Raw genomic sequence first — 27,541 nt, 5'->3', positions numbered from 1 at the left:
CTTTTTATGGCCCATCCAGCATTCTAGTGGTACATGCTTGTCTCTCCCATTAGTCTACAAACTCTTTAGGGTCTTTCCTCTGCCATAAATGTGAATTATTACCCAAGTTAACTCATCCTTGAAAAATCACCTCTTATTTAAGACCTGTATGTTCAGTTTTCTACCAGGATCCCAGCTGCTGCCACTCTGTCAGCACGGCTCTTCAGGAAAAATACAGTAGTTGGCTCCTAAGCCAGCACTGTCATTGTGCCAGGGGGTTGGCATGTGAATTCAGAAGTAAAAGTTATTTTGTGTTAATTAGAAACCTTCTTGCTAAGACTTGGAAGGAGGGTAGAGTTGAAACTTATTGAGCTGTTTTGATTTAAGCCAGATCTGTTTCTAGCATTAATGTAGGGAATGCACGATAACACATAGTTCCCATAAATAATTTTTAACTGTTATATGTACTGGGTGGATGCATGCTTTCGATTCTCCCAAAAAATTATATGCTATTTTGTTATGTGTTTTCTAAATCTGCACTCCTGGGTGAGAGCCTGTACTAACATGGTGTCTGGATCAAAGTCAGCAGTGAAACTGGTAGAGCCTAGGTTAGGCACCAACCCACGGGCAGAAAAAAATAATTGCTCCCAGACAACTTGCTCTTCCTGCATCCTGAATGCAACTTCTTTGACTTTCTGGTCCTCCCCATCTTTCCCAAAGTGAAAGCAAAACTCCCACAAAGAAATGAATTTGAAAATAAAGCCTGAATGGATGAAACAGAGTTTGACAGGTGTTTGTTGTTGCTGTTGTTGTTATTTTTAAAAAATATTTTTTATTGATTTCAGAGAGGAAGGGCGAGGGAGAGAGAAATACAAACATCAATGATGAGAGAGAATCATTGATCAGCTGCCTCCTTCACGTCCCCCACAAGGGATCGAGCCCGCAAACATAGGCATGTGCCCTTGGCTGGAATCGAACCTGGGACTCTTCAATCCGAAGGCTGGTGCTCTGTCCGCTGAACCAAATCAGCTAGGGCTGACAGGTTCATTTTTAACGCACTATGAGATACATAAGACCTCCAACACACAGATGCTTCACCAATCGCTTGCCACCTGACCTTGAGACGCTTCTGTGGTTCTTTCTAATTGTTAATATCGTGCTTCCTAAGCACACACGAAATGTGGTTTACCTCTTATGGCAGAGAACCTACAAGGATACTCAAGCAATGGCTTCGTTAATTCAAACACTTGATGAGTTTTCGGTGGCGAGAAGAAGGCTACCTTGCCCAAACGTTTTAGCCACAAACCTCTTCTCTTTGCCTTCCCCCAGCCCCCCCAGAAAGCTCTTTCCTAGAATGAAGTCCTGCAACTTCAGAGGGGGATGGCTTATATCTCAAACAAAATGGACACGAGCCCAGCATAGCAGCCTGGCTCAATGACCAGAGCTTTGGAGCGAATACTACACTTGGGTTTGAAGTTATTTCTGAATTATGCAAACTTACTTGCTGAATGATTTAGACTTTTTTTTTTTTTTTTTTTTTTTTGCAAGCAAGTCTTTTATTCTCTTTACTCTTTTCTTGATGATCCTCAAAGGAAGCAATGAGGGCAACCCGCTGCTCTTATGACTTTCAGATGATCAATGTCACCGCACCTGTCCTCCTGGTCACTCTGCCTCCCTCTCCTTTCCCTTCTTCTTCTTCTTCTTTTTTTTTTTTTTTAATATATTTTATTGATTTTTTTTTCTTGCCTCCCTCCCTCCCTCCCATACATACCCTCCCTCCCCAGAGTTTTATGTCCATTGGTTGTACTTATATGCATGTATACAAGGATTTAGACCTATTTTTAAAACATCCCTCTGGCCGAAACCGGTTTGGCTCAATGGTAGAATGTCGGCCTGCGGACTGGAAGGTCCCGGGTTCGATTCCAGTCAAGGGCATGTACGTTGTTGTGGGCACATCCCCAGTAGGGAATGTGCAGGGGGCAGCTGATCGATGATTCTCATCGATGTTTCTAACTCTCTATCCCTCTCTCTTCCTCTCTGTAAAAAATCAATAAAATATATTTTTTTTAAAAAAATCCCTCCGAAGCTTGGCTTTCTCATTGGCAAAAGAAATGAAGATGATGTGAATCTTACAGAGTTAAAAGGGGGGAAACAGTCAACAATGGATCATTTGGCAATGAAAACACACTCAGATAGTCTTTAAGTTTAGGCTTGTATTTAAATTCTTTGTGGTTTGCCTGCAAATTTTATTTTATTTTATTTTATTTTATTTTATTTTATTTTATTTTATTTTATTTTTGGCACTTTTGGTGTTTTTTTAACGCAAAGTCATTCAAACCACAGTCTGCCTGGAGTCATGACAGCCCCTGAGATAAGTCACGGTGCCTGTAGGTGCCTGTAGCCTGTGGGAGGCGTCACAGCCCACCACCCTCGCCCCCAAGCACAGATGGTTCTGGTTTGGAGGTCCTGCCTGTGAGGTGCACTCTGCCTCCTCTCTGTGCCGGGGTCCCCTGAGAGCCCTCTGGGGGGGACGTGATGCGGTCTCTGTGAGAAGGAGGGCTGAGTTCCTACTTTTCTCCATCTCTGCAGCACACCCCCGACCCCTCAATAGGTAGAAAGCCCAGAACTTCCCTCCCCAGAGAAATTAGAAAATGGTTGTAATAAAGTCAAATAACAGACCCCCTGGCTCTTTAAGGTCGTGAGTTTACAGATGATCGGTGCAAGCATTCCGGTGTGATTTATCCTCCAACTTCTCTGCTCTCCTGCTGCAGGGGGAAAGAGGGCATTAATTACCTGTCATGCAGAAAATTTGATACTGCCATAAAAATAATCCTTCACTATATATATATATATATATATATATATATATATATATATATATTTTTTTTTTTTTTTTTTTTCTTCTCTGGCCTTCTGCTGCTCAAGTAAATGAGTAACATTTTAAAATATCCCTTCTTTAGCATCAAGATATTACAGTTATTTGATTTTCTCTCCCCTTTTTGTCTTCATGTGAGGGAAGTGAAACTAGCGAAAAATACCTGTGATAATGCTCTGCATAGCAGCTCCCCAGTGGGTGCCAAGAAACGGACAGGTCCTGTGATGGGAGGACCGACCCTGCCACGGGCACTAGGGAAGACGTGAGGGTCATTACAGGAAGCATCTTTCTGTTGTTTCACTTATATTCTGGGTAGCCTACTATGTCTTAACCTTTTATTATGTCAAGTTATTTTATAACTAGAGGCCCAGTGCACGAATTCGTGCATGGGGCCAGCCAGCAGGGAGGGGGGCCGGAGGGTGGTAGGGAGGTGCCACGGGAGGTAGGCTGGCCACAGGAGGTAGGCTGTGAGATAGGCTGTGAGAGCACACTGACCACGAATGGGGCAGCTCCTGCATCGAGCGTTTACCCCCGGTGGTCAGTGCTGTCATAGCAACCGGTTGTAATGGTCACTTAGGCTTTTATATAGATAGATAGATATAGATATAGATATAGATATAGATATATAGATATTCCTTTATGTATGCACAGGAGGCTCTGGTTATTTGCTGTGGCACTGGATGAATAGGATACTTTCCTCTGTAAGAAATAGAAAACACAAAACATTTAGCAGTAAAGAGAATTTATTGGCCTATGTTGCTGAAATTTCCAAAGGCGGGTGGTCTCCATCTAGGGTTGATCTAGCCATTCCCAGTGTTACCACAGACCTAGTCTTATTCATTCTACTGGCTCTGTCTCTGCAATGTGATTAGCTTTAAACCAAGAGTGGCTCTTCGTATGGTTCCAAGGTGTCTGCCAGCAGTTTTGGGGGATCAGAAAGTCTCAGAAAAAGTCTCTGTCTAAACATTCTCTGGAAGGACTTACTTAGCTCCTGGGCCTATCACTGGAGCCAGGAGAATATGGTGCACTGATTGGCCTAGCCCAGGTCACATGATCTGTATCTATACCTGTGGATGGAGGCAGCTTCCTAGAACCACAACAATCCCCAGATAAAGGTACTGGGAAAGGAAGAGGAGGGTAGTGGAGAAGAAGCCGGCAGATGTCTAGTCCATGGGGCTCACCAATTCCCAAAGTATGAAAAAACAAAACAAAAACCGTAGCTTATTTTTCTTCTGGCGTTTCAGTTGATAACCGTCAGTGCTAGAAATATGTCATCAGAGTCAGGGCTCTACACATTTTCCTACCAATTCCCTCATCTCCCTCTCCTGTTTTCCTAAACACACAAGGAAAAGGGCTTGTGGGAGTGAGGTCTGATCCAGGAGCTCCTTCCCGCAGTCCCCGGGTCGGAAATGGGAGAGGAGGCCAGCACACAAGTGGAGGCATCATTACCGATTCAACAAAGCAAAACTCAAGAAAATAATTTTTAGCCCTCGTTCATAAAGAAACTGGCTTCCTAAAACCGAAATAGACTAAGAACTAGCCCTCCTTACTGTGTTAATTGCTCACAATTTGGACTTTTCTACTCACAATTCCATCGTGTTCCACCCCTCCCCACCCTGTCCCCACCCTTGGCACATCCTTGCTTGAATCTTGTATTTTTTTAAAAAATATATTTATATTGATTTTTTTACAGAGAGAAAGGGAGGGAGATAGAGAGCTAGAAACAACGAGAGAGAAACATCGACCAGCTGCCTTCCACACACACCCCCCACTGGGGATGTGCCCGCAACCAATGCACATGCCCTTGACCGGAATCGAACCCAGGACCCTTCAGTCCACAGACCGATGCTCTATCCACAGAGCCAAACCGGTTTCAGCTCGAATCTTGTATTTTAATGAACAAAAAGCATGTGTGAGTGACTCCTGTCCTCCCGTCCCCTCCTCAGCGGGCAGTTCGCCGTGGTGAAGAAATGCCGGGAGAAGAGCACGGGCCTGCAGTATGCCGCCAAGTTCATCAAGAAGCGGAGGACCAAGTCCAGCCGGCGGGGCGTGAGCCGCGAGGACATCGAGCGCGAGGTCAGCATCCTGAAGGAGATCCAGCACCCCAACGTCATCACCCTGCACGAGGTGTACGAGAGCAAGACGGACGTCATCCTGATCCTGGAGCTGTGAGTGCCCTCGGCGGGGCGCAGGGAGGAAGGGGGGCCGTGCCCAGCCCGGTCAAGAAGGGACTCTGCTTTGCCAGGTTGGAGGAGTGACTAGGATGTGTGGCCTGCTTAGCGGCATTTAAAGTAATTTTGAAAACCATTCATGTCTTCCCGCCTGATTTGCAAGTGTTCCCCAGTCTTAGGGTTCTTTGCTTATGATGAGGTTATCTGCTCTTTGAGTTTTATGTTAAGCTTTTACGTATGAACAAATGTCCTTCTTAAGGACATGTAATGGTTCACTCATCAAAATCTCGCCTTTCCATTCTGTTTTTGGAGATTTCCACACCCACAGGGATGATCCACCTTGCACTTCAGAGTCTCAGTTTCTCTACCCCTTCACGTCCATTACTTTCTTTTATCCCACCTAACCTACTGACCAGCATAACAACATGAACTTTTCATTATCCCTAGATGCATGGTCCCTGAAAATCACCTTCAGTACCTCATTATGTGACCATGACCTCCTGTCCTCTACCTCCCTTTCTCTAGAACCTCCACTCCAACAATTCTCCAGCCTCAACAAGGACGCTAATCCTTTGGTCCTATCACATTTTCAGGCCCTTTATCATATTCTCATTTTGAGCTCATGGTTCATCACTACATCCCTCTTTTGCACATGCCATAAAGTTTAAAGGCCCTCTTCCCAATGGTTCACTTCTCTAGCAAGCCTGAAAATCTTAATTAAACCGATTCTCCACCTCCTTCGCACTTCAAATCGAGCAGCTAATTATTGCTGGAAAATAACGCTGTGTTGACTGGTTCTTGCTTTGCTTCATGACCACAAAACTCAATTACACATTGAATGCCACTCAGTAACCTTAGTAAGCTTCTCGAGTGTTTTTGTTTTCCTGCTATCTTATCTGACTGCTTAATAAATTGCTTGGAAATGAAGAGAGAAAAAAATGTCCTTCTCTACTTCTATGTCCTTCTCTACTTCTTTTTTCATTCTCTTTCCCCCCTTGCTTCTGCTCTGTCTCTCCCTCCTCCCTCTGTCTTACACACACACACACATTTTCAGCTGTTGGAACAGCCGGTACGCATTACAGGAAAGGGTAAACTTGAACCAGAATTGCTCAGAGGTGATTGGGAAACTTGTTTTGAAAGCAGTTTGCTTGGTGTCTGAGGCCCACCCTGCCCCTGGGACGTGGATCAGAGCCGGCTGTCCTGGTTCTGGCGCCCGTCCTCGGCTGCTGTCCGGGTGCCCAAGTCCCACAGCACCGGCTGCGGGGAGAAGAGAGGACGCTGTCCTGGAGCAGCTGGCTGGGGATGTCTCTGGGCTCTTTGGAGAGAGGAGAGATTTGAGTGCCCGGAGGGCGGAGGGATGGTGATGCAGAAGGACACTGGGGAGCACCAGCCCTGGGAGGTTCGGAGTGATGCCCACGCCTTTCCTGAGAGCCTCTGGAGGCCACACGCCCCTCCCGCCAGCCCGGCAGCTCCCCTGGTCTGCAGACCTCTCAGGGCTGAGAGGAGATGGAGGTGAGGAGGGCCCAGCCCACCCCAGCACCACACTGTGGGAACTCTGGGCTTTGTCCTCACCGCGGCCTGAGGCGGCCGCAGCTTCTTGTCTCCTCACTGGGGTTTGGCCACGTCGGTCTATGGGTCTGAGCAACCACCTTCTTAACTGTAGACTGGGGGTAATAATACTTCCCTCAAAAGAAACTTGACAATATATAGCATTTAAAAACTGCCTATAGCACCGCGCCTGGCTCACACATATTTCCTCTCTTCATTCCTTTAAACCAGTGTTTCCCAAAGTGTGGTACGCGTACCCCCAGGGGCACGGGAAGAGTTTGGTGGGGGTACGTGTTGCACCGGCGTTTGGTGGGGATATGCACTGCACCGTGCTTAGCTGCGCCTAATTCTACGTTCTCATGAGTAGGAGGGGTACTCAGCGTTACGGAAATTATAGAAGGGGTGCACATATGTCAAAAGTTTGGGAAACACTGCGAGTAAACCAAGAGGTTTGAGCATCTGCCTGGTGACGTGTGGGCTGGGTCATTACTTTTCCATGGGGCCGTCCCGGACACTGTAGGCTGCTTAGTGGCACCTCTGGTTTCTACCTACCAGATGCCGGTGACATTGTCCCTTCCCGCTGTGACAGCCAAAGATGTCTCCAGACAGGGCCCTATGTCTCCTGAGGGCAAAACAGCCTCTCTTCCCCAGTCACTGCGTGGGACTGGGAAAGAGCACAGAGGGTTAAGGGGACTGCTGAAGGGGCAGCGTGGAAAAGGGAGGGAGGAATCACAGCTTAATCCACACCGTGGCTGTCGCCCCTGGGGAACCAGACAGAACCAGAACCGAGATCAACATCAGGGTAAATCCTTTACCCTCTCTAAGCCTAAATGTCCTCCCTTAAAGCTGTTGTAAGAGACCTTGAATACAAAATTCCCGGGAAAAGAAATGTTACTGATCACAATTGTTATGTCTTTTCGGAGAATTGCCAGGCAGTGCCCCGTGACTGAGAGTGTCCCTTACCCTCTTTACATAGCAGACTGCACCCATGACACCTTGTCAGTCACTGCCCTCCTCACGCCCACCTGCCGGTGCTGTGACATTGTCAATTATCATACAGTCAACTTGATGTTGGGGAGGGGGGGGGAGTACAAATCCGTGGGACTTAACACGTGGATTCCCGTATCCACCACACAAATCAGGACTCCGAACAGTCCCATCGTCCCCTAACTCCCTTGTACTAATCCCTTTGTAGTCACCCGCACCCTCCACCTCCATCCCCACCCCCAGGCAACCCGTGAGCTATTCTCCACCCATTTGTCTTTTGGAAAATGTTAAGTAAGTCTCTTGTATAGGACAGTGGTCGGCAAACTCATTCGTCAACAGCACAACGATTGACATTTCTTTTGAGAGCCACACTTTTTAAAACTTAAACTTCTTCTAACGCCACTTCTTCAAAATAGACTCACCCAGGCCGTGGGATTTTGTGGAAGAGCCACACTCAAAAGGCCAAAGAGCCTCATGTGGCTCTCAGCCGCAGTTTGCCGACCACAGGTATAGTATATAGTCCTTTGAGACCGGCTCTTTCACACAGCATCATGGCTTTTGAGATTTACGCATGAGTTCCTCCACAAACAGTACTCCGCTGGGTGATGCTTATCCGTTCACCCACTGAAGGGCATTGGGGTTGTTTCTAGTGTTTGGCAATCATTAATAAGGCTGCTGTCAGCATTCACGTACGGACTTGTGTGTGAGCCTCAATGTTCATCGCCTCGGGGTACGCACCTATGAGTGGAATTGCTGGGTCGCGTGGTAAGTGTGCGTATAACTTTAAAAGACACGTGGTAAATGGCTGCACCGTTTACTTGTCAGGCCCTCCAGCGAAGGATGAGAGTTTCCGTGGCTGCACCAGCGCTCAGTATTACCGGAATTTGCTTTCCATTATAACCATTCTAGGAGGTACACAGCAGCTCACAACATCACATAGTTCGCTGTGCGGTGACCTTGAATAAAAGGTGCGCAAACTCACCCAGAGCAGCTCTGAGGAGGGGCTGGAGGGGCCTCAGGAGGCGGTGCCTTCCCCACCGGGAGAGTCTGTGCTCTCTGGAGGGCAGTATGCTTCCTTCAAAGGTGTGTTAACCTATGCATAGAAACAACGGACAGAGCTTGCTTTAGGCAAAGACAAGCCTTTTAGCCGGGACTGGTTTGGCTCAGTGGATAGAGCATCGGCTTGCAGACTGAAAGGTCCCAGGTTCGATTCCTGTCGCGGGCACATCCCCAGTGGGGGGGAGGGAGGGGTGCAAGAGGCAGCTGGTCGTTGTTTCTCTCTCATCGACGTTTCTAACTCTCTGTCCCTCTCAATTCCTCTCTGTGTAAAATCAATAAAATATATTTAAAAAAAAAAGACAAGCCTTTTACTAAAGAAGTTATATGCCTGGGGCGTGACTACCCACCGGGATCCGCCCAATTAGGAATTTATGATCAGATCACACGTGATGTTACATTCCATGGAACCCTGCCTCCGCCCACAGTTCTACATTCTAACAGCTTTAAAGGAAGATTTAGTCATCAGTGACCTATTCCATCTCTTTTCTTTCTAAAGAATGCTGAGGTACCATGGTGGTTAAGGAGAGAATAAAATTTAAGAATTTGTCAGAAGGTACCCCCCTAGGATGTTATAGTGGCCATGTCTCTATACCCTCTGGCTCAGCAACCTCTGAGTAGCTGTATTTCTCCAATGTGCGGCGTTGGGATGGACTCCGTGGCAAGGGTAGCTTTCTGGGGCTTACTGATAAGCTTGTTGCCTCATTGAAAACGTGTGCCTGTCTCCACTGTGATCTGTGAGTCCCCACTCTGAGCCCCAGGCCCATTCTCCCCTCTGAGGTAAAGAGACCCCAGACCACCACTCCGCTCCCTTTTTCATAAACGTGCATGGAAATGGTATCTTTCCTATCCTTTTTCCAAATATTTGGTGTCTGGGTTACAGGCACAGCTGTCAAATCTAGTCCAGGATCTGCCTTTTACACTATAGGTAAGCCTGAACGTAGTTTTAAAGTTTGATTTTTCCCCCTACTTGCTTCCCTGGGCAATAGTCTTCACAGCTGATCGGCGATCGGAGCTCAGCCTAGCATATACACAACGGAGGCCTGTGTGGGCTTCCAAATCACGACCTCTGCCCTTCCCATCCATTGTTCCCCAATCATGCTAACATAAAATCTCTTTGCCATGTTATAGATCGCCCACACATTGTTGCACAGGCAGGGCCCTACCCACCTTTGATCCTCGATGCTGTAGTCATTTCATAACTCGTCCTGTGAAACATGAAGCTCAACTCTCAGAACCAAAGTCAGTGCTATTCAGTGACCCTGGCTTCTGGAATTCCTTTTCTGAAGTTGCTGCTCAGAAGCTTGATTAAGTATGCTTAGTTAAGTATTTCAGGCTGTGGATAGAGATGCGTTTTTCTACCTGCCTTCCTTCTCTCCAGCATGGTGTAGATCTAAATGTTTTTAGGGGCCAGATAGGCGATGTAAGTAAGTGACGTTGCTCTGCATAAGGCCCCAGTGTCAGGGAGGCATCAGGGAGTGGTGAGGACTGGCACCCTGAGGCCCCACCTCAGAGAGGCAGCTGTCAATCAGTTGGTTGTTGCTGTGTGGGATTTCAGATCCAGTGAAGGCCAGCGATCTTGCAGTTAAAAAACAAAACAAAAACAAAAAAACCCTCTGCAGTCCCGTTATTTTAAGTTGGCAGTTAGTTCATAGTATTCCTGGGCAGAAAGAATAAAACCTGTCTATAGGCCACATGTGGCCTGGCCTGCAGACCTCCAGATTCTAGCCTGCCAAAGCAATCATTATCTGTTTGTTTGTTTATTTATGTATGTGAGCAATAAGTATTGGTTGCTCACAACTGTGGAAGAAGCAAAATAGGATAAATACAGTCAGAGACAGCCCTGAAGGGCTAGCGATTCTGTTGGAAGGGCAAGATACGCACTTCACATGCCAAAATGATGTTTTAAATGTACAGCATGATTTGAAATCATGGTCCTCAAACTTGAGCATACATCAGAATCACTTTGAAAGGCTTGGTTAAAAAATAAATATATATATATATATATATATATATATATATATATATATATATATATATATATCACCTGCATGTCTAGAGTTTCTGAGTCAGTAGATCTAAGGAGGAGCCCAAGAATTGGCATTTCAAACAAATTTCCAGCTGATGTTTGTCTCACACACACACACATACACAGCTATGTTGAAGTTCTAATCCCCTTTACCTCCTAATCTGGCCTTATTTGGAAATAGGGACATTGCACATGTAATTGTTAAGGTATTGTGGCAGAATGCACGGGAGAATGATCTGCCAGCACTCTCAGGGAGGGAAGTTTAACCTTTATTTCGCAGATCTGCCGAATTAAGAATGAGGAATCCCGGATGCAAAGCCTGAATAGCTCTGACCTATATATCTCCTCCTGTGGCGGGCCCCTGAGGGTCCCCACAGCTCTGCCCAAGTCAGCTGTGGCCCTGGGCTTCGGTTCTGCAGCTTCGCCCAAGTCAGTCAGAGAGGGGAAGTAAGACTACAGCTTTCACCAGATACTGAACTAGAACCAAAGTCAGTGCTATTCAGTGACACTGAATAGCACTCATTTTCCTTTTTCCCCCTCATTTTCCTTTTCAAGATGGGTCACACTGGAGTAAGGTGGGCCCCAAATCCCATATGGCCGGTGTGTCCCTGTAAGAAGGCTGTGGGAAGGCAGAGACAGAGGGAGAGTGACATTGGAAGATGGAGGATTGGAGTGACACTTCCTCCGAGCTCTTAGGAGGAACTAAGACTGCCAGCCTTCTGGCCTCTAGGACGGTGAGACAATAAATTCCTGTGGTTTTAAGCCACCAGTGTAGGGTACTGTGTTACAGCAGCCCTCACAAAGTAATACAGACTCACTAGTTCAGTGGTCAGCAAACTGCGGCTCATGAGCCACGTGTGGCTCTTTGGTCCCTTGAGTTTTTAGCAAAGGCCAGCTTAGGAGTCCCCTAATTAAGTTAATAACAATGTGCCTACCTATATAGTTTAAGTTTAAAAATTTTGGCTCTCAATAGAAATTTCAATCGTACTATTGATATTTGGCTCTATTGACTAATGAGTTTGCCGACCACTGCACTAGTTGACTCGAAAATTCTGTAAGCTGGTTAAAAATAAACCATGGAATCATGGAAGTCGCACCTGAGAAATGATGTGGAGTGTGATTCTTACTCCCTGCAGGCCTAGGCCTGGGCAGAGAAGCCCTGCAGAGGGGTGGGCGGGTCTGGGTCTGACTTGAGGCAGGAGTGGGCATCACCCTGTCTAGGCCTGCCCCAGGTTAGTCACCTTAGCTTGGAATCACCCATCTGAAAGGTTACCCTGCTAACACTGAAAGTAAAAGTCCTAGAATTGTCACCTAACTAATGGCATAGTGCATTGTTTCAAAGAAATCAAGCCAGTTTGAGTTCTCCAACCCTAAATTTTCCCCTTATTTGTTCTGCTTGGAATTTAAAGGAGATTCTTGATTAACCCTTTTTAGCTAGCATGCATGTGTTAGTGTGTTCTCTCTCTCTCTGTCTGTCTCTCTCTGTCTCTCTCTGTCTCTCTCTGTCTCTCTCTGTCTCTCTCTCTCTCTCTCTCTCTCTCTCTCCAGGAAACTCAATTTTAATTGGTGAAGTATGCTGTGGTTGTAGCCAAGTGCAAGGGCATGGAATGAATAATGCATTCTGTTATTTTTTTTAACTTAAATTAAAAAAAACAACACAACATAAAATTGACCATCGTTAAGGTACAGGGCAGTAGTGTTAGTTGTAGGCACCTTTTTGTGCAATGAACGGCTCTCCAGGACTTTTTCCACTTGCAGAACTGAAACCCTATACCTGTGGAACAACTCCCCTTTTTAGCTCTCTTTTTGACTTTGGCTGAGTTAATAATTTGTGGAATTTGGTTTGCTCATGGCAAACAGCTGCCGAGTGGTAATGAAACATTTGTGCACTATTAGGCCACTTTATGCACGATCAGTATGTTGGCTCACTCTTAACCAAACCGAGATGCAGACTGGTAGGGCCATGAATATGAATGTTTTTCATTCTCTGTCAGCACAGTGAATGTACGTGGACAGTTCATGCTGCACCGTCAGCAAGTCCAGAATTGCAAGAACCTTTCGGGAAGCAAATACGGTTATGGAAGCGGTGGTTTAGGAGTGACAGAGCTGTGCTAAGCCGAAGGCAGTCATAGGGACCTAAGTGATGCTAGTAAGTGAGGTGAATCCAATGCCGGAAGCCTTCGCGCCACCCCCCCTCCCCCACACACACACACCCTTTCTGTGCCTCTCCTGTTCCTCACGAGGCACAATAGCGTGCGCAGATGTCTTAAATGGTTGCGGTTTTTTTGCTGCTACATTTGTTCTCTCTTCCCCGAGCTGGAGCCAGCTCTCTTGACTTTTTGAACTTTTGTTTTTATTCACCAAGGTAATTTCAAGAGCTGTTCTGAGTTACACTTTTGGCACCTGGCTCCTCAGATAGCTGCGATTAGGCAAGAACAGAGATCTGAAAGTGCATTTGGCAGCAGCCTCAACCTTTCACAACAGAATTAAAGCACACAAAGTAGGTGAATTTCCATCCAGGCATTCTCTCTCGAGCGAAAACAAAGCCCTGTCGGTACGGCGTCTTCCCCGCACTCCGCACTTCTTGCCAGTTCATTTGTAAAGTGTGTTTCCTTGGTGTTTATTGGATGGGCATTTTTGGTCTTAGAAAACTCGGGGCAATGCAAATCATGAAAGCAGACTACATGTGGTATCTGAGCTCATGGATCTGTAGTGTTTATGTTATAGTCATAATTTAATATCTGGCTTGATGTTCTCTGCTGTATCCATAGGTTATAAATAGAAGGTATTTTTGCTCATTTCCAAGAAAGCTCTATACTCGTTAAGGTTTGGTAAGCTGGGTAACATTCCTGGCCGCCAGCCCGCCCGAGGGACTTCCACAGCTCAGTCCTGGCATTCTTAGACCCTCGTCTGGGCGCCGCAGACTCTACTTATGACTCAAAATCCCTGAGAACTGTTCACACTTCCTCTTGGAGATTCACAGCCATGACACAAATCATATTACTCTTCTTGTCTGGGCCAACCACCCCCATAACCAATGACTTGAGAGGATGTCCCAGGAGGAACTCGGTGGAATTGTGGCTCCAACTGACCCCTCAGACATACTGGCTTCCCCTCTTGTTTTGTTCCCTCTCCTTGCTGGCCCCTGTTTCCTCTCCATGTGGTGGAGGCTGTCCCCGTCAGAGGCTCCCTGCCCCTCTCAGCTACCTCTGCACACCCAGAGCCTGGGAGGAGAATAGGGAGCTGCACTTCATTTGACTCTTTGGGTCAGCACTACGGGGCCGCTCCCTTGCGTTATCTCATTCAATCCTGGTTTCAGAAGGCTGAGCCCATCCTATCCAGATAGAAGGGTGGTAATTCTCAGACAGTAGCTTCTTGGGGAGGGAACTTTTTTGTTTGAGTCCTTAACTTCTGCTGAGCCTGTACAGGACTTAGCCTACAAGGCCCATCGTCCATGTTTTCTAAGCTGTCACCTTTCCCGGGGACAGGAGGAGTGAGTGAGACCACCTTGGAGCAGAGAGCATGTTCCCAGCCTGCCCCTCTCCCTCCCCTCCTCATCTAGGGCTGCCAGTCACCTTGACCTCTACCTCCTAGGGCAGTGCTTCTTGTGATCCTGTGGCCTTGGGCTGCCGTTGGCCTCCTCCATTTCCAAGCAGTGACTCAGTAGCTTTTGAAAGCCAACCTGGGCCTGGAGGAACTTCCCGAGTCTCCAGAGCTGCTTCTTCGGCAGCCATGTTGTTCACGCCCCTCATTTCTTAGCATTTCCATGGTGCCGGGAAGGGGCAGAGAATGTGCTCCTGTTCCTGTGGGAATGAAGGCCAGGATGGCTTTGTGAGGGCTCTCATTACAGCTCAATGTACATATTTGCCCCCTCAATATGTTTCTTTTCTTTCTTTTTTTAATATATTTTATTGATTTTTTACAGAGAGGAAGGTAGAGAGATAGAGAGCTAGAAACATCAATGAGAGAGAGTCATCGACCAGCTGCCTCTTGCACATCCCCCACCAGGGATGTGCCCGCAACCAAGATACATGCCCTTGACCGGAATCGAACCTGGGACCTTTCAGTCCGCAGACCGACGCTCTATCCACTGAGCCAAACCGGTTTTGGCTTAATATGTTTCTTTGAGGGCAAGACTGTGTCCTACTTTGGCACCCACAGCGCTTAAATTGTGCTTGGCCCAATGAAAGTGTGGACAGTCCAAATAGAGCAAGAAGCACGAGACAATGTGATGAAAGTACCTCACTTGGCCAGAGCCAGTAAGGTGACCTCTGATGGAGACGAGGTTCTTTGTGAGATGCTAATCTACCTGCTAGGGCCTTAGGCATCAATTCTTGACTAAATGTCTTTGGGATAAGAAAACAAGTGACAGGACATCACCCTAGGACTATTGATAGCAAGAAGCTCCAACCACCCTTAGACCTGTAGGGCAGGAAGGGGAGTGGCTTGGGGAACCTGGAAAGGACAACTTCACAGAGAGAGGGAAATAAAACATTTTAAAAATTAAAACAGAGAGAACCAGCTGACAGGTGCTGAGCCCTCGGTAGGGGAACTCAGCCAACTCCTGGCAACTTGAGGAGGAGGTGAAGTTGACCTCAGCCCTCTTCCTTATTGGTGCTGCCTGTTGGCCAAACCAAACTAGAAGCCAATTGACAGAGAAAGCTTTTTACTCAGTCTCTGTGTGCAGCTTCCCTGGACCCAGAACTGATGGGAAAGGATAGAAGATGGGTCTGGAGAGGAAAATAGAAAATACCTCTAGTGTCAGGTCCTTCCAACACTTCAACCCAGGTGCTGTAATAGCTGAGGAGTTACAGTCCAAACTTCCTGGTGCCCCACAGTGACCTCTCTCCAGGACTGAAGAATACAAACTTATCACTGAATAGTTAGGACCTCTTGTATCTCATGCCCTTTTTTTCTCAAAGGCGGTGTGTGCCCATCACAGATTCTAGAGGGGAAGTACATTTTTTTTTTTTTGAAGCATCCCCCCCCCCCCCCCCCCCCTTTTGTGTTACTAATTTTTCACTTTTTTAAAAGTGTTACTGGAATGAGGAAGTGGAGACATAGCCCAAGGCTATGTCTTAGTTCTTTTGCAGGTGGTAGCTCTCTGTTGCCAGGGCAACTTGGAGTTGTGTTCATCCTGCCTCTTCCACCCATTGGGTGCTGGTCCCTCTCTGAAGGGTTGGGAGTTGTCTCCGAGCTCCTGGGCCTCCATGTGTCTACTGGAAACTATGGGAAGAATTTCTGTGGAAATAGGAAGCAACCTGTGCCTGCCCCCTTCTCTTCCTTGACTCTCTTCCCCTCTTTAGATCATTTTAATCTACATTTTTCACCTTCTGCTTGTCACTGAAAGGATTCTTGCCGAAGCTTCCTAATTTGCAGAATTCCTCAACTATCGCTATTATCTCCCAATATATCGGTATCCAGAGCTGTATCTCTAGGTCTTTCTCTGGAACCCCACAGTTGCTTCCCTAGTTGCCTATTCAGCATCTCCACCAAATGGATCTCCCCCAGGAACCTCATACTTACTGTGCCCTAAACTGAATTTATAATCTCCCCTCCCCTGCCCTCTCTTTCCTCTCCTTCTCTAGCTTGGTTTATGGCATCACCATCTTCCAGTTTTCCAGACTGAAAGCCATGGCACCATCCTTGCCTCTCCCTTCTCCCCTGGCTCCCCGCTGTGCCACACAGCCAGCCTTTCATTAAGTCCCATGGGTTCTGCCCCTGAGTCAGTCTCTTTATTATCATCCTCATTTCTTCTCACCTATCCAACTCACCCCCAGATTTAATACAAAACAGCTACCACTCTTGCTTAAAAATCTTTGCTGGCCGAAACCGGTTTGGCTCAGTGGATAGAGCGTCATCCTATAGACTGGAAGGTCCTGGGTTTGATTCCGGTCAAGGGCATGTACCTTGGTTGCGGGCATATCCCCAGTAGAGGGTGTGCAAGAGGCAGCTGATCGATGATTCTCTCTCATCGATGTTTCTAACTCCCTATCCCTCTCTCTTCATCTCTGTAAGAAATCAATAAAATGCATTAAAAAAAAAACTCTGCTCGATAATTATATGAAAAGATTCTCATTATCACTCATTAGGTATCTCTACAAATCAAAACCACAGTGAGATCAGTTCATATCCACTAGGTTGGCCATAATTAAAAAAAACAGATGACATTAAGTGTTGGTGGGGCTTCGGGAGAAATTGGAACATTTCTCCATAACATTGCTGGAGACCCGAGGTATTTTCCATTTACTGCAATGTAGTGTCATATAAAATGGATCAGCTGCTTTAGAAAACAGCTCGGCCATTCCTCAAAATATTCAGTGTGGAGTTACAATATGACTCAGCATTTCCACTCCTCAGACAAGAGAAACAGAAATATATGTCCACACAAAAACTTACACATGAAGTTTATAGCAGCATTTTTCACACTAGCCAAAAAGTAGAAGCAACCCAATGTCCATCAGCTGATGAATGGGTCAACAAAATGTTGTATAGTGATCCAACAGACTATTACTTGGCAGCAACAAAGAATGAGGCATTAATATTATATACACTTCAACATGCATAAACCTTGAAAACATTATGCTAAGTGAAAGACCACATATTATATGAAAAGTCCAGAATAGACAAATCCGTAGAGGCAGAAAGTAGATTAGTGGTCGTAGGGCAGGCAGGGTAGTGGTGGTGAAGAATGGCTACCAATGGGCACAGGTTTCCTTTGGGGATGATCGTGGTATACTAAAAACCATTGAATTGTATGTATACTTTAAAAGAATTAATTATATGGTATGTGAGTTAAATCTTAATAAAGCTTTAGAAAACATCCCTGGCCCTTTTGCCTACAGAATGAGGCCCGTGAGCCATAATATTGTAGAATAGTGTGGGATCTTTGTACCAATGTCCAGCTCTTTCCTTATAGCCAACCACTTCTCCTCCCCACCCCAACCCCTTTCATCTCTGCCCTTCACGGTCAACCCACAGAGAATCATCTTTCCCAGATTATGCCATTTCTTAGGCAATCCAAACCACTGTTTATGTTGCACCCTCTGCCCCGCATGCCATACTTTGTCTACCAAGAGAAATACTACCTGTCTGTCAAAGCCCAGCTCACACAGGTTTAACTCCTTTCTTGTGATGTGTTTTCATCACCTTATAGGAGTGTGCTCATTATAGCATTTAACCCACTATATTTTAAATGTCTATATATCTCTCTCCTGTAATGGACCGAGCTAGCTAGGGCATGGGCCAGCATTTTACTTATTTCTCTCTCTATTTCGAGCATCCAGAGGAGGGCATGAATGCTAGCACACAGTGAGCAGTCAGTGCCCCATAAAAGTGGTTGAAGTTGAATTCAGTCAAGGAGACCAGTGGGAGATCCTGATGAACAGCCATGAGGGGCTTTGCCGAGCGGGGACAGTGGAGATGTCAAGAGGAAACAAGCCAAAAGCCAGCGTCGTCTGTGACCTGCTGAAAGTAGCCTCCCTCCTGAGATCAGAGCAGTTTGTCATCTGAGCTAATTTCCACTTCTGCGAGGAGTGAGACATGAGACCAGATGTCTAAGTTGCATTCATGGGATGGGCCAAAGGGTAGGATAGAAAGAAGAGTTAGTTGATGGCATTCCGAGGGACAAGACGTTGAGAACCTACACTGTGCCAGTCTCAAAGGACCACATATTACAATATATTAAGTTGGCATTATGAGGCTAGATACAATGGCAATCAGAGGCCAGCAGCTAAAATTAAAGCTGCTGATTATCATTGGCATCTAGTATAATGATGTCCATCACATGTCAGCTACTCAGTAAACATTAATGCAAAGGAGAAAAAGGAAAGAGAGAAGGTGAGCTCTTCAGACACTCAAAGTCACCTTTGCCCATGAGGGTCTCCTACTTAGAGCCAGTCCTGCCCAAGCCGTGGCACGGCCCCTGCCTGACTGCGCTATCGAAAAAGAGATCCGTTCTCATCTCCATCTTTCTCAGCGGCCTCTGGTGGGGGTGACTCTCCACTCTTGAGGTCCTCCTCTAACACAGCAGGGTTTCAGCGAGTCTTCTCCTTTCTTTTCCCTTCACTGAGGTGGCCAGTAGGAAGTACTCGGCTCCATACCCCGTCTCTGCCTGACTCCCCGCCTTCTGCCACCGGCAAAAGTGACCTCTGAGCCTCACCACCTGGTGAGTTTGCTCACCTTCTCCATCTCTTCCTCCCCCAACCTCCCTTTCTTCTCAAGCTCATCCCAAGCTAAAGGGCAGGACCACTCTGCTCTGTGCCTCTTTAAGTTGCAGGTTCCTACATCTCGGGGGGCGGCAACACCGTCCTTCAGGCTGGCTGGGGCCCCAATCTGATGGGCCAGGGGCCTTTCATCCAGGATTTCCAGGTTCTTCGCAACAACCAGCAGCCTTTATCGGAGCCCTCTGAGCTCCGGGAGAACAAACCCTGTCAGCAGGGGGCGGGGCGGGTCCCTGTGCTTCCCCAGATAATAGCCTTCCCTTGTTTTCGACTGGACCAGACAGATGGACTTTGGAAAAACCTGCATCTTTGCCCTCCCAGCTCGGTTTACTTCCCACGGCCTTTATTCCAGCACCGGTTAGAATGGCCCCGGGCCGAAGAGATGTCTGGCTGCCCCAGCTTTTCCGCGTGCCCCACTTTTGATTGGCCTCGTTATTTCTGTGGGTTTCCAAAGCTTGAACGGAAGATGGGGAAGTAGAAAGAGGGTTGGCGTTCGCTGTGGTGGGTCCGGCTGTTTAGGTTCCTTATCTCCCTGTATGTGAGGACCTCCTTTCGCTCAGGAACTCTGCCCGGGCCGATTGGGGGTGGAACTCCAGTTTGTCTCTCAGCCCCTTCTCTGTCTCTAATACATTTTCTCATCCTGTGGGTCACGTCATGCCTAGTGGGCACTATACACGATCCTTTATTCGGAGCACTGGAGTGAACGGATGGGGCTAGTCTAGATGGAGCCAGGCGCCTCTGCGCCCCATACAGACACCGAGGGCTCGGGGTCCTGTACCCCTGCACCCCTGTACCCTCTTTTTGGTAACCCCGTTGGCAGGCTCAGCTGCTGAACTGTAGGGCACCGTGCCCAGAAGGCCATACGTGGCCTTTCTAGTGCGATTCCTGCTTGAGCTAGCCCAGCCAAGGATTCCTCCGTTCCTGGGGCCTCCCGTGCCCAGCACTTCTGCATCTCCTGGCCTCCCGAAGCTTCTCAGCCTCTCTCCCCCAGGGCTCCCCTTCTGGCACGCCAGCATCTGCTTTTTTTCTCATCTGCATTGGTTTATAATGAGTAGTGGACATTTAGGCTTTTCCTCTCTATCCTTACTTTCCATTCTCCATCTGCACTCCCCACTAGAATCAAGGCCTGGGCGGTTCCAGATCCCAGGCTTCTCGTCTCTGTAACCCAGAATCCCAGGTTCTCCGGACATCCACGCTTGGCTGCCGACACCCTGTCTTGCACCCGTCACCTCTCTCTGAGCGCACCTTTTGGTGTCATGGAATTATTTGGGAAGCACATGGAGCCACTGCTCTGCACAGGTTCATTCTTGCTGTCTCATGCTTTTCTCCCATTTCCCTTCCTGAATTGATGCACTCACTCCGTTGTTTTTGGAATATTTTTATGTTACCTTCCCCATCCATTTCTCTTTCCCTCATCGCCTCTCTCCCTATTCAGTATGGAAACAAAAATGCAAGTGGGGAGTCAGAAAATGAGCGGGTGCCCAGAGCTGGGGGAGGGAGGGCTGTGGCTCATATTAATCCTCGGGAGGTGTGATGACCACCTACGTAAGACATCCTGTAGGCGTGGCATGTCACCCCACTGCCAGCTCACCCAGAAAACAACCATCAAGGTTTTCTTCTCCAGAGAGCTGGCTCACCAAGCCACGTCTCTGAACTAACAGCATATTTTCCAGAGTTTGCAATCATTCTGATCTAGTCAGTGAGTAGAAGGCACATAGATTCAGTTCCCTGAACGAGGAAGAGAGAAACGAAACTGGTTTGGGTTTGTCGGCTGGTTTGTTGCATAAATGTCTCATAATATTCCACATAAAGCATCTTCAGTTAAAAGGGGGGAGAGGGGCTGGGACCGGTTTGGCTCAATGGGTAGAGCATCGGCTTGGGGACTGAAGGGTCCCGGGTTCGATTCCGGTCAAGGGCATGTACCTTGGTTGCGGGCATATCCCCAGTAGGGGGTGTGCAAGAGGCAGCTGATCGATGACTCTCTCTCATCGATGTTTCTAACTCTCTATCTCTCTTCCTTTCTCTCTGTATAAAAATCAATAAAATATATTTTTTTAAAGGGGGGAGAAGGGATTTATGTTTTTTTTTCCCTTTAGTATCATGTCTAGCTGAGAACTGCAACCTCCTTTTTGAAAATCTGTCTCAGCAAACTGCAGTTCCATCGTTTGGCCTTGAATTTGAACATGCAGTCATTCAGGGACGGGGGCTGGATATTCCTATCAGGAGACCCCTCGGACTGGGGCACAGCTTCTCATTAGGTTTTGTCTGTCACTGCTGCCTCCTTGCCAACAGTCATAGGGTCGGTCCCGCGTCCTGCTGGGCCTGCTGGTAATGACAAAAGATGATGCGTTTTCTGTTTACCAATCCCAGCATTCTGTTTCCATCGTGGGACCCAAAGAAAGTCGAAATTCTGCTCTTTTATCTTGAATGAAAGTGATTGCTTTGAAACCTTCTCCCTCCCCTCTCCCCCAACAGAGACCATACTTTAATTCAGCTTCACAGATTAGTCCGTCGTTCATGGCAATGGAAGACCAGATTTTTGAGGCCAGGGACCGTTGGGGGATCCCAGCCTATTGCCAAATGTGGGTGGTTTTACAAGACTGAAACCTTTCTTTTCTTGCCGTGGCTGGCAGACCTAACAGTGTCGGTCCCTCAGGCACAACGCATACACCCCTAACAGCAGATAGGCCAGCTCTCCCTGTATTCCATGTTCTTGCCAATGACGGCAGTCTGCCGTTTGTGTCCCCTGGATGCAGCAGAGCTGAGAGAACAATTGTCAGTTCTCGGAGCGGGTAAAGGTCAGGCAGAGCTGTCAGGTGCGGTGTTCACATGGCGGGCTGCAGAGTGGGTTGGGAGTGAAGGTGTGAGACAAGTTAGACTCACGCAGGGGTCTTCAAACTACGGCCCGCGGGCCACATGCGGCCGCAGAGGAGTCTGATCCGGCCCGCCAGGTTTTTTGGGCAGTGAGCGCAGCCAAGGTGTTACAGTAGGAATTAGTAGTTCATATAGTCCGGCCCTCCAGCTCTCTGAGGGACCGTGATCTGGCCCCCACTTTAAAAAGTTTGAGGACGCCTGATAGAGCTTTCGTGACAGTTTCTGGGCATCAACGCAGGATTCTTGCCATTTCCTGAGCAGCTACTCGATGCCATACGCTGTGCTAAGTGCTTTTCGCTTTATTTCATTTAATGAAGAAGTCACAAAGAGCAGCCCCAGTAGAAAATGGCCTGAGGCCCAAGTCCCCTTAAGATAACGAGGTAAAACATAGTCCCCTGTCTCTGGAAGGGAGCTCAAGGTGCTATATTTTTTCTGAATAATAATTACATTCATTGAGGACTTTCTTTGCCTCAAGCATTGAGCTAAGCACGTTATAGACATTTAATCTTCACAGAAGCCCGAGGAGGTAGGGCCCTGAACCCGGGTCTGGTTATCTCTTGCTGCGTAGCAAACGACTCCAAAGCTTCGTGACTTCAGATGGCTGCAGTCATCTGTTTTGATCATGAGTCTGCGATGTGCCAGCTCATCTCTGCGGGGCCAGTGTTACAGAAAACCGAAGGAGAACCAACCGACACTTACAGAGATGGAGTTACATTTTTTTATTATTGTTATTATTATTATTATTATTATTATTATTATTTTACACGCGGGCCCAGAGAAAAATGTCTCTCAATTTCTGGGTGAAGTCACACAGGAAGTTTCCGGTATTTATATGTGGGTTTTTCTCCTTCTTTGTCTCCCAAATAAGGATTTTTCCAGTTCCCTTTGCAAGTTCTTAAAGGGCCCTATGTGCTGGGGCTTTGAGATCTCAACCAAAGGCTTAGCCTGGCAACCAGCACTGATAACTTCGTCTGGGGAAGATTTATGGCCTCTTTGGAACAGGGAGTAGTCTTCTTTTCTTATTATTTAAGCAAGCAAGCATGTACCGAAGCCAACATAGCAGGGTTAACATGTCAAACAGCAGTTTTTATAAGAGACGGATGCTTCACCAGCTCATCTCTGTTCCCTGCAGCATCAGCTGGGCGACTGTCCGGGGCCCTGGATCACGTGGCTGACGTGTGCAGAGGTCTCTGAGCTCTGCTGCTTCTAGACCCTGTGACATTCCTGCATTGGCCAGAGCACCTACTGACCCCAGCCTAGGTCTCTGTACCCTTTCCTGCCTTCTCTGGGCCTCTCATGTCAACGCCCACCACAGTCCAGGCCCAGGGAAGCAGATTCTAGAAACATTCCCAAGTCCCTTCACCTGGATCTGGGATCGACTTAAACAGCCATCTGGGCAGAACCGTAGGCGTGAGAAGCAGAGACCCAGTCAAACGTGAGGGTGACAGTGTGGGTTGCAGAGTGGCTTGTGTTCTGTGGCCCGAATTATTCGTGAGCATCGCTTGGCAAACTATAGCCAGTGGGCCGGAGCCTGCTGCCTGTGTATGCATAGTCCTCAAAAAAAAAAACCCAGTTTTTAAATGGATGAGGAAAAAAACACACCAAGAAGAATATGTAGCGGAGTCGAATAGTTGCAACCAAGACTGTATGGCCCACAAATCTTCGTGTAGGACATGTTTGTCCTAGGGGGCAGACTCGGGATCTGCGTTAGCAGAGCGAGATTCCAGGTGTGCACAGGAAGGAGTTTCCTGACTAGAGCTGTCCGTGCGAGGCCCAGCGGCCCTCCGCCGAGAGGTCTGCAGGCAGGTGGCTGTGCCTAGGGCACTGCAGGCCAGCGGTGTGATAGTAAATGTGTAACAACGGGTTCTCCAGGCCAGGAGAGCCCTGGTTTGTGATGTTTGTCTGTTTCTATGATGCAAATCCCCCCATGGCCCATTTCCAGTCCTGACGTGATGTCTCCCTAGGCGGAGTTGGGACGAGATGCGCGTAGCTGGCTCTGCGGTGGGCTCAGGGCATCACCGGTGGTAATGCTGCCCTCGGGCGGCTCCCACTCTAGAGACACACGGGGGCTTGAGAAGGAGCATCGTGCTGGAAAAGGCTTTGACATTCCATTGGCTCTCTGGACTCACAAGCAGTGGTCATTAATATCCGCAGAGCAGAAAGAGGAAGATCCTTGCCATGGACCACAGAGCTGCCATTTCATTGTCCTCACGTCGGTTTAGAAAATCTTTGATTTCTGCAAAGATTGATAAGTCTGAACAAAACATCACTTTAAGGAACGTTAAAAGGCAAGTGACAGATGGGAGAAAACATTTGGGATACGGAAGAGATCCAGGCTTAGTACGGAGAGGAGGTAAGGAGCATCCATCAATCAATTCAAAACAGTGACAGTCCAATAGAAAAACGGGCAAAGGGTGTGGGCAGACAGTTCATACCCACTCACATACAACCGGCCGGTAACCGATGAGAGAGCATTGGCCTCTCTGGCAAGCAGGGGAACGTGGGGTAGAACAGCGCCCCGTTTATTTCACCCATCGGATTAGCCCAAACTAATGACACCAGGCCAGAGGCTGTGCTGATGCAGCCCATTCCTTAAAGACAACAACCAGCGTAACCTTTGACCCAGGAATTCTATGTGGGTCTATATAACCCCCAGCTGAGAAAAATTCTCACACCTTCAGAGGAAGCAGGTACAGCAAAACATCATTGCCTCCTTGCTTGTGATAGTGGAAAACTGGAAACACATCATGGCTAGATAAACTCTGATCTAGACATCCCGATGGATATCAGGCAGCAGCGAAAGGGTCATTGCCAGGTCAGCGAGCAAATTGCAGAAGAGCGAGCGTAGTCTGATGCCACTTGTGTTCTGAAGTGTTCATAAGTCAGTGCTGTGTAGGTTCTCACACACACACACACACACACACACACACACAATGTGAAGGGCTGTGCACCATGTTCATACTAGGATATACTTTGGGGGCGGTAGAGGAGTGAGAGGGCCAGGATTAGGGAGGAGGGCAGCTAGTCAGAGGGACTTTAGTTTTATATATGCATGATTTTGTTTTTCTTAAGAACATTTTTGTGTATTTAATGTGTAATGTTTCTAAGAAACCAAATTACAGTTTAATTCTCCCCAAATGGAATGGAGGGGGGAATTCCCATCCCAGGTTGGCCCGTGGGGCCACATGAGGAGAAGGAGTGTCTGGGTGTGCTGGTCGCTTTGGCCCATGAGATTGAACTTGAATTTCCTGCTGTTACACAATTGAGACCACACAATTGAGACCAGACAGAAACCTGTTAAATACATCTTTATTTAACAAGAAACTGGAGTCACTTTAAATGAGTGCCCTTGGGTTGGGGTTGCCAGCACTTCCTCCTGCTGAATCCCAGCTCGCCTTACCCCTTGGGGCACCCTTTCTCCCCACTTCCCCTCCTTCCCTCCCCCCCCACACACACACACACACACTTCTGGCAGCTCTCAGCACTTCTAGATTCCTCTAAGGCCAGACTCTAGGAAAGAAGTGTAGAGAGGTGTTCTCTCTCTCCCTGAGCCAAGGCCCAGCTTCCAGCTCACCGATTACATATCCAAGTACCCACCTCTCCCGCAGGTGTTTGGCCCCGGGAATGTCCGCCCATTTCAGGAAAACCCTACTTCTTAACCGCAGGTGTGTGTGGCCTCATTCCATGGTTAACATGACAGCCACACCTGCAGCCACATCAGAATCCGCCCTCATTAGCCAGCATCTGGAGCAGAGAGCAACACAGGCAGTAGCTTCAAGGGTTTTCCTCACCCCGTTGCCTGTGGCCAAGAGAAGTTAAGGCACTTACCTTATGACAGACACCCATATCCTGACCCCCTGCCCCCAGCAGGAATGATGAACAGGAGGCACTGATATTCCCCATTCTGTAGGCAAAGCAACAGTGCCTAGGAAGGAAACGTAACCTTAATCTTAACCTCTCTGAGGCACAGGGCAGAGTGAAACCCAAAATGCCTGCCTCCAACGCCTTTCCCCTTGGAATGATGATGCTCTTCCCCTAGGGATTTCATTCTCGAAACGGTCCGAAGGCTCCTGCCTGCTCTGTGCACGGCCTCCCTGGGTAACATGGAAACAGAGATCGCTTCCCCCGTGAATTCTGAGTGCCCGGCTTTCTTTTCCTGTGAGCATCCCAGCATTCCTTTTAATTTATTGAATTTTAGGTGAAAACAGATAGAAATTTTTTTCAGAGAAGCTTGCATTTTGGATCCAACGAACGTGTGAAGGTTGGGAATTCCTTGGATATTTTCTGTGTAATTCGGGGATGTTTTCTGTGTAATTTGGATCAGCAACAAATGGTGTTCCCCAAACCCCCAACTCTACTTTGGACCTTAAAGTCACACCTGCTTCACTAATGGGAAAAGGAGGGTGTTAGGCCTCCTCTTTCCCTTTAAATTCTGCAAAGTCCTCCTTTACCCAGGGAATGTGGACGAGAACAGGAGAGGTGAGAACCGAAAACCCTCCAGGACTTCCCCAAGATTAAAGAGATAGGACAGTCCACACACAGGGAGGACAATGGGGCACTAGTTTCAAGTTTGTGTTTATTTGGAGGCAGAGCCAAGGGGCCATGAGGACTTCCTCCCCCTCAGGCCTCGGACACAGTCACAGCCACCAAGACAGTTATGTTTAAAGGAAGAACCGCCTGAGGGGGTTGAGGGGCTTCCTTCAGGACCACAGCACATACGCACTTCTCACCACATGTTTCTGCCCTGGATTTGAAAGATTTTAAACAGCACGAGAAGGAACCTTTGCTTTGTGGGAGACCTGGAAAACAAGACGAACAGAAACTATCGGATTCTAGTGGTCTCCCTCCTCCTGAGTTGCTTTCGCCATCCTGTAACATTTTGTCCGCAGCCTGTGAGCTGTTACTATCTGTTATGGGTTGAATTAAGCCCTAACCCCAGTATATCAGAAACTGGTCTTATTTGAAAATAATTATCTTACCAGATGCAAGCAGGTTAAAATAAGGCCGCTAGGACGGGTCCTAATCCAGTCGGACGGGTGTCCTTATAAAAAGTGGGAATGCTGCACTGAGAGAAGACAGTGTGGTGACACAGGCCTTGGCTACGAAAAGGCAGGAAATTGGAGAGGTGCATCTACTTCCAGGGGATGCCAGAGGTCACCAGCCACTGCTAAAAATCAGGAAGATGCCCTGGCTGACACTTTGATGTCACACTTGTAGCCTACAGCACTGGGAGAAAATAAATGTCTGTTGTTTTAACTGGATGGCTTAAATTTAATTTAAGCCATCCAGTTTGTTAATGCAGCGCTAGCAAACCAATACAAGTACCTGTACCTAGCCCTGAAAAAATATACATTTAGGCCGAAACCAGTTTGGCTCAGTGGATAGAGCGTCAGCTTGCGGACTGAAAGGTCCCGGGTTCGATTCCCGTCAAGGGCATGTACCTTGGTTGCGGGCATATCCCCAGTAGGGGGTGTGCAAGAGGCAGCTGATTGATGATTCTCTCTCATCGATGTTTCTAACTCTATCCCTCTCTCTTGCTCTCTGTAAAATATCAATAAAATATTATATATATATATATATATATACACACACACACACACACACACACACACACACACACATATTTAGGATAAAATAAGATTGACAATGTCAGTTCATCTGTCATGAGTAATATGCCATGTTTTCCAAAGATGACTGAAGCATCATCTCCTGATCTACAAGTTTGTCTTAGACCCTGGAAACTCCTCCATCGAGAGATGGCGTCTAAATCTCCTTTCTTTGAATCTGGATGGGATGGGTT

At 47.5% G+C, this 27,541-nt stretch overlaps 1 protein-coding gene across 5 annotated transcripts in view; it reads left to right on the top strand.

Annotated features, from left to right (window-relative positions):
• Nucleotides 1-27,541, top strand: part of DAPK1 (death associated protein kinase 1) — a 157,150-nt gene that overhangs the window by 78,579 nt on the left and 51,030 nt on the right. For all 5 annotated transcript variants that reach the window (XM_036433596.2, XM_036433595.2, XM_045580068.1 and 2 more), the window contains exon 3: nucleotides 4,801-5,022. In XM_036433596.2, coding sequence (XP_036289489.2) covers nucleotides 4,801-5,022 — 222 coding nt within the window. The remainder of the gene's footprint in view (nucleotides 1-4,800; nucleotides 5,023-27,541) is intronic.

Source organism: Pipistrellus kuhlii, unplaced genomic scaffold, assembly GCF_014108245.1.
Source record: "Pipistrellus kuhlii isolate mPipKuh1 unplaced genomic scaffold, mPipKuh1.p scaffold_m20_p_12, whole genome shotgun sequence".
Taxonomy (NCBI): domain Eukaryota; kingdom Metazoa; phylum Chordata; class Mammalia; order Chiroptera; family Vespertilionidae; genus Pipistrellus; species Pipistrellus kuhlii.
Note: the sequence above shows the minus strand (reverse complement) of the source record. Positions and strands in the feature narration are given on the sequence as shown.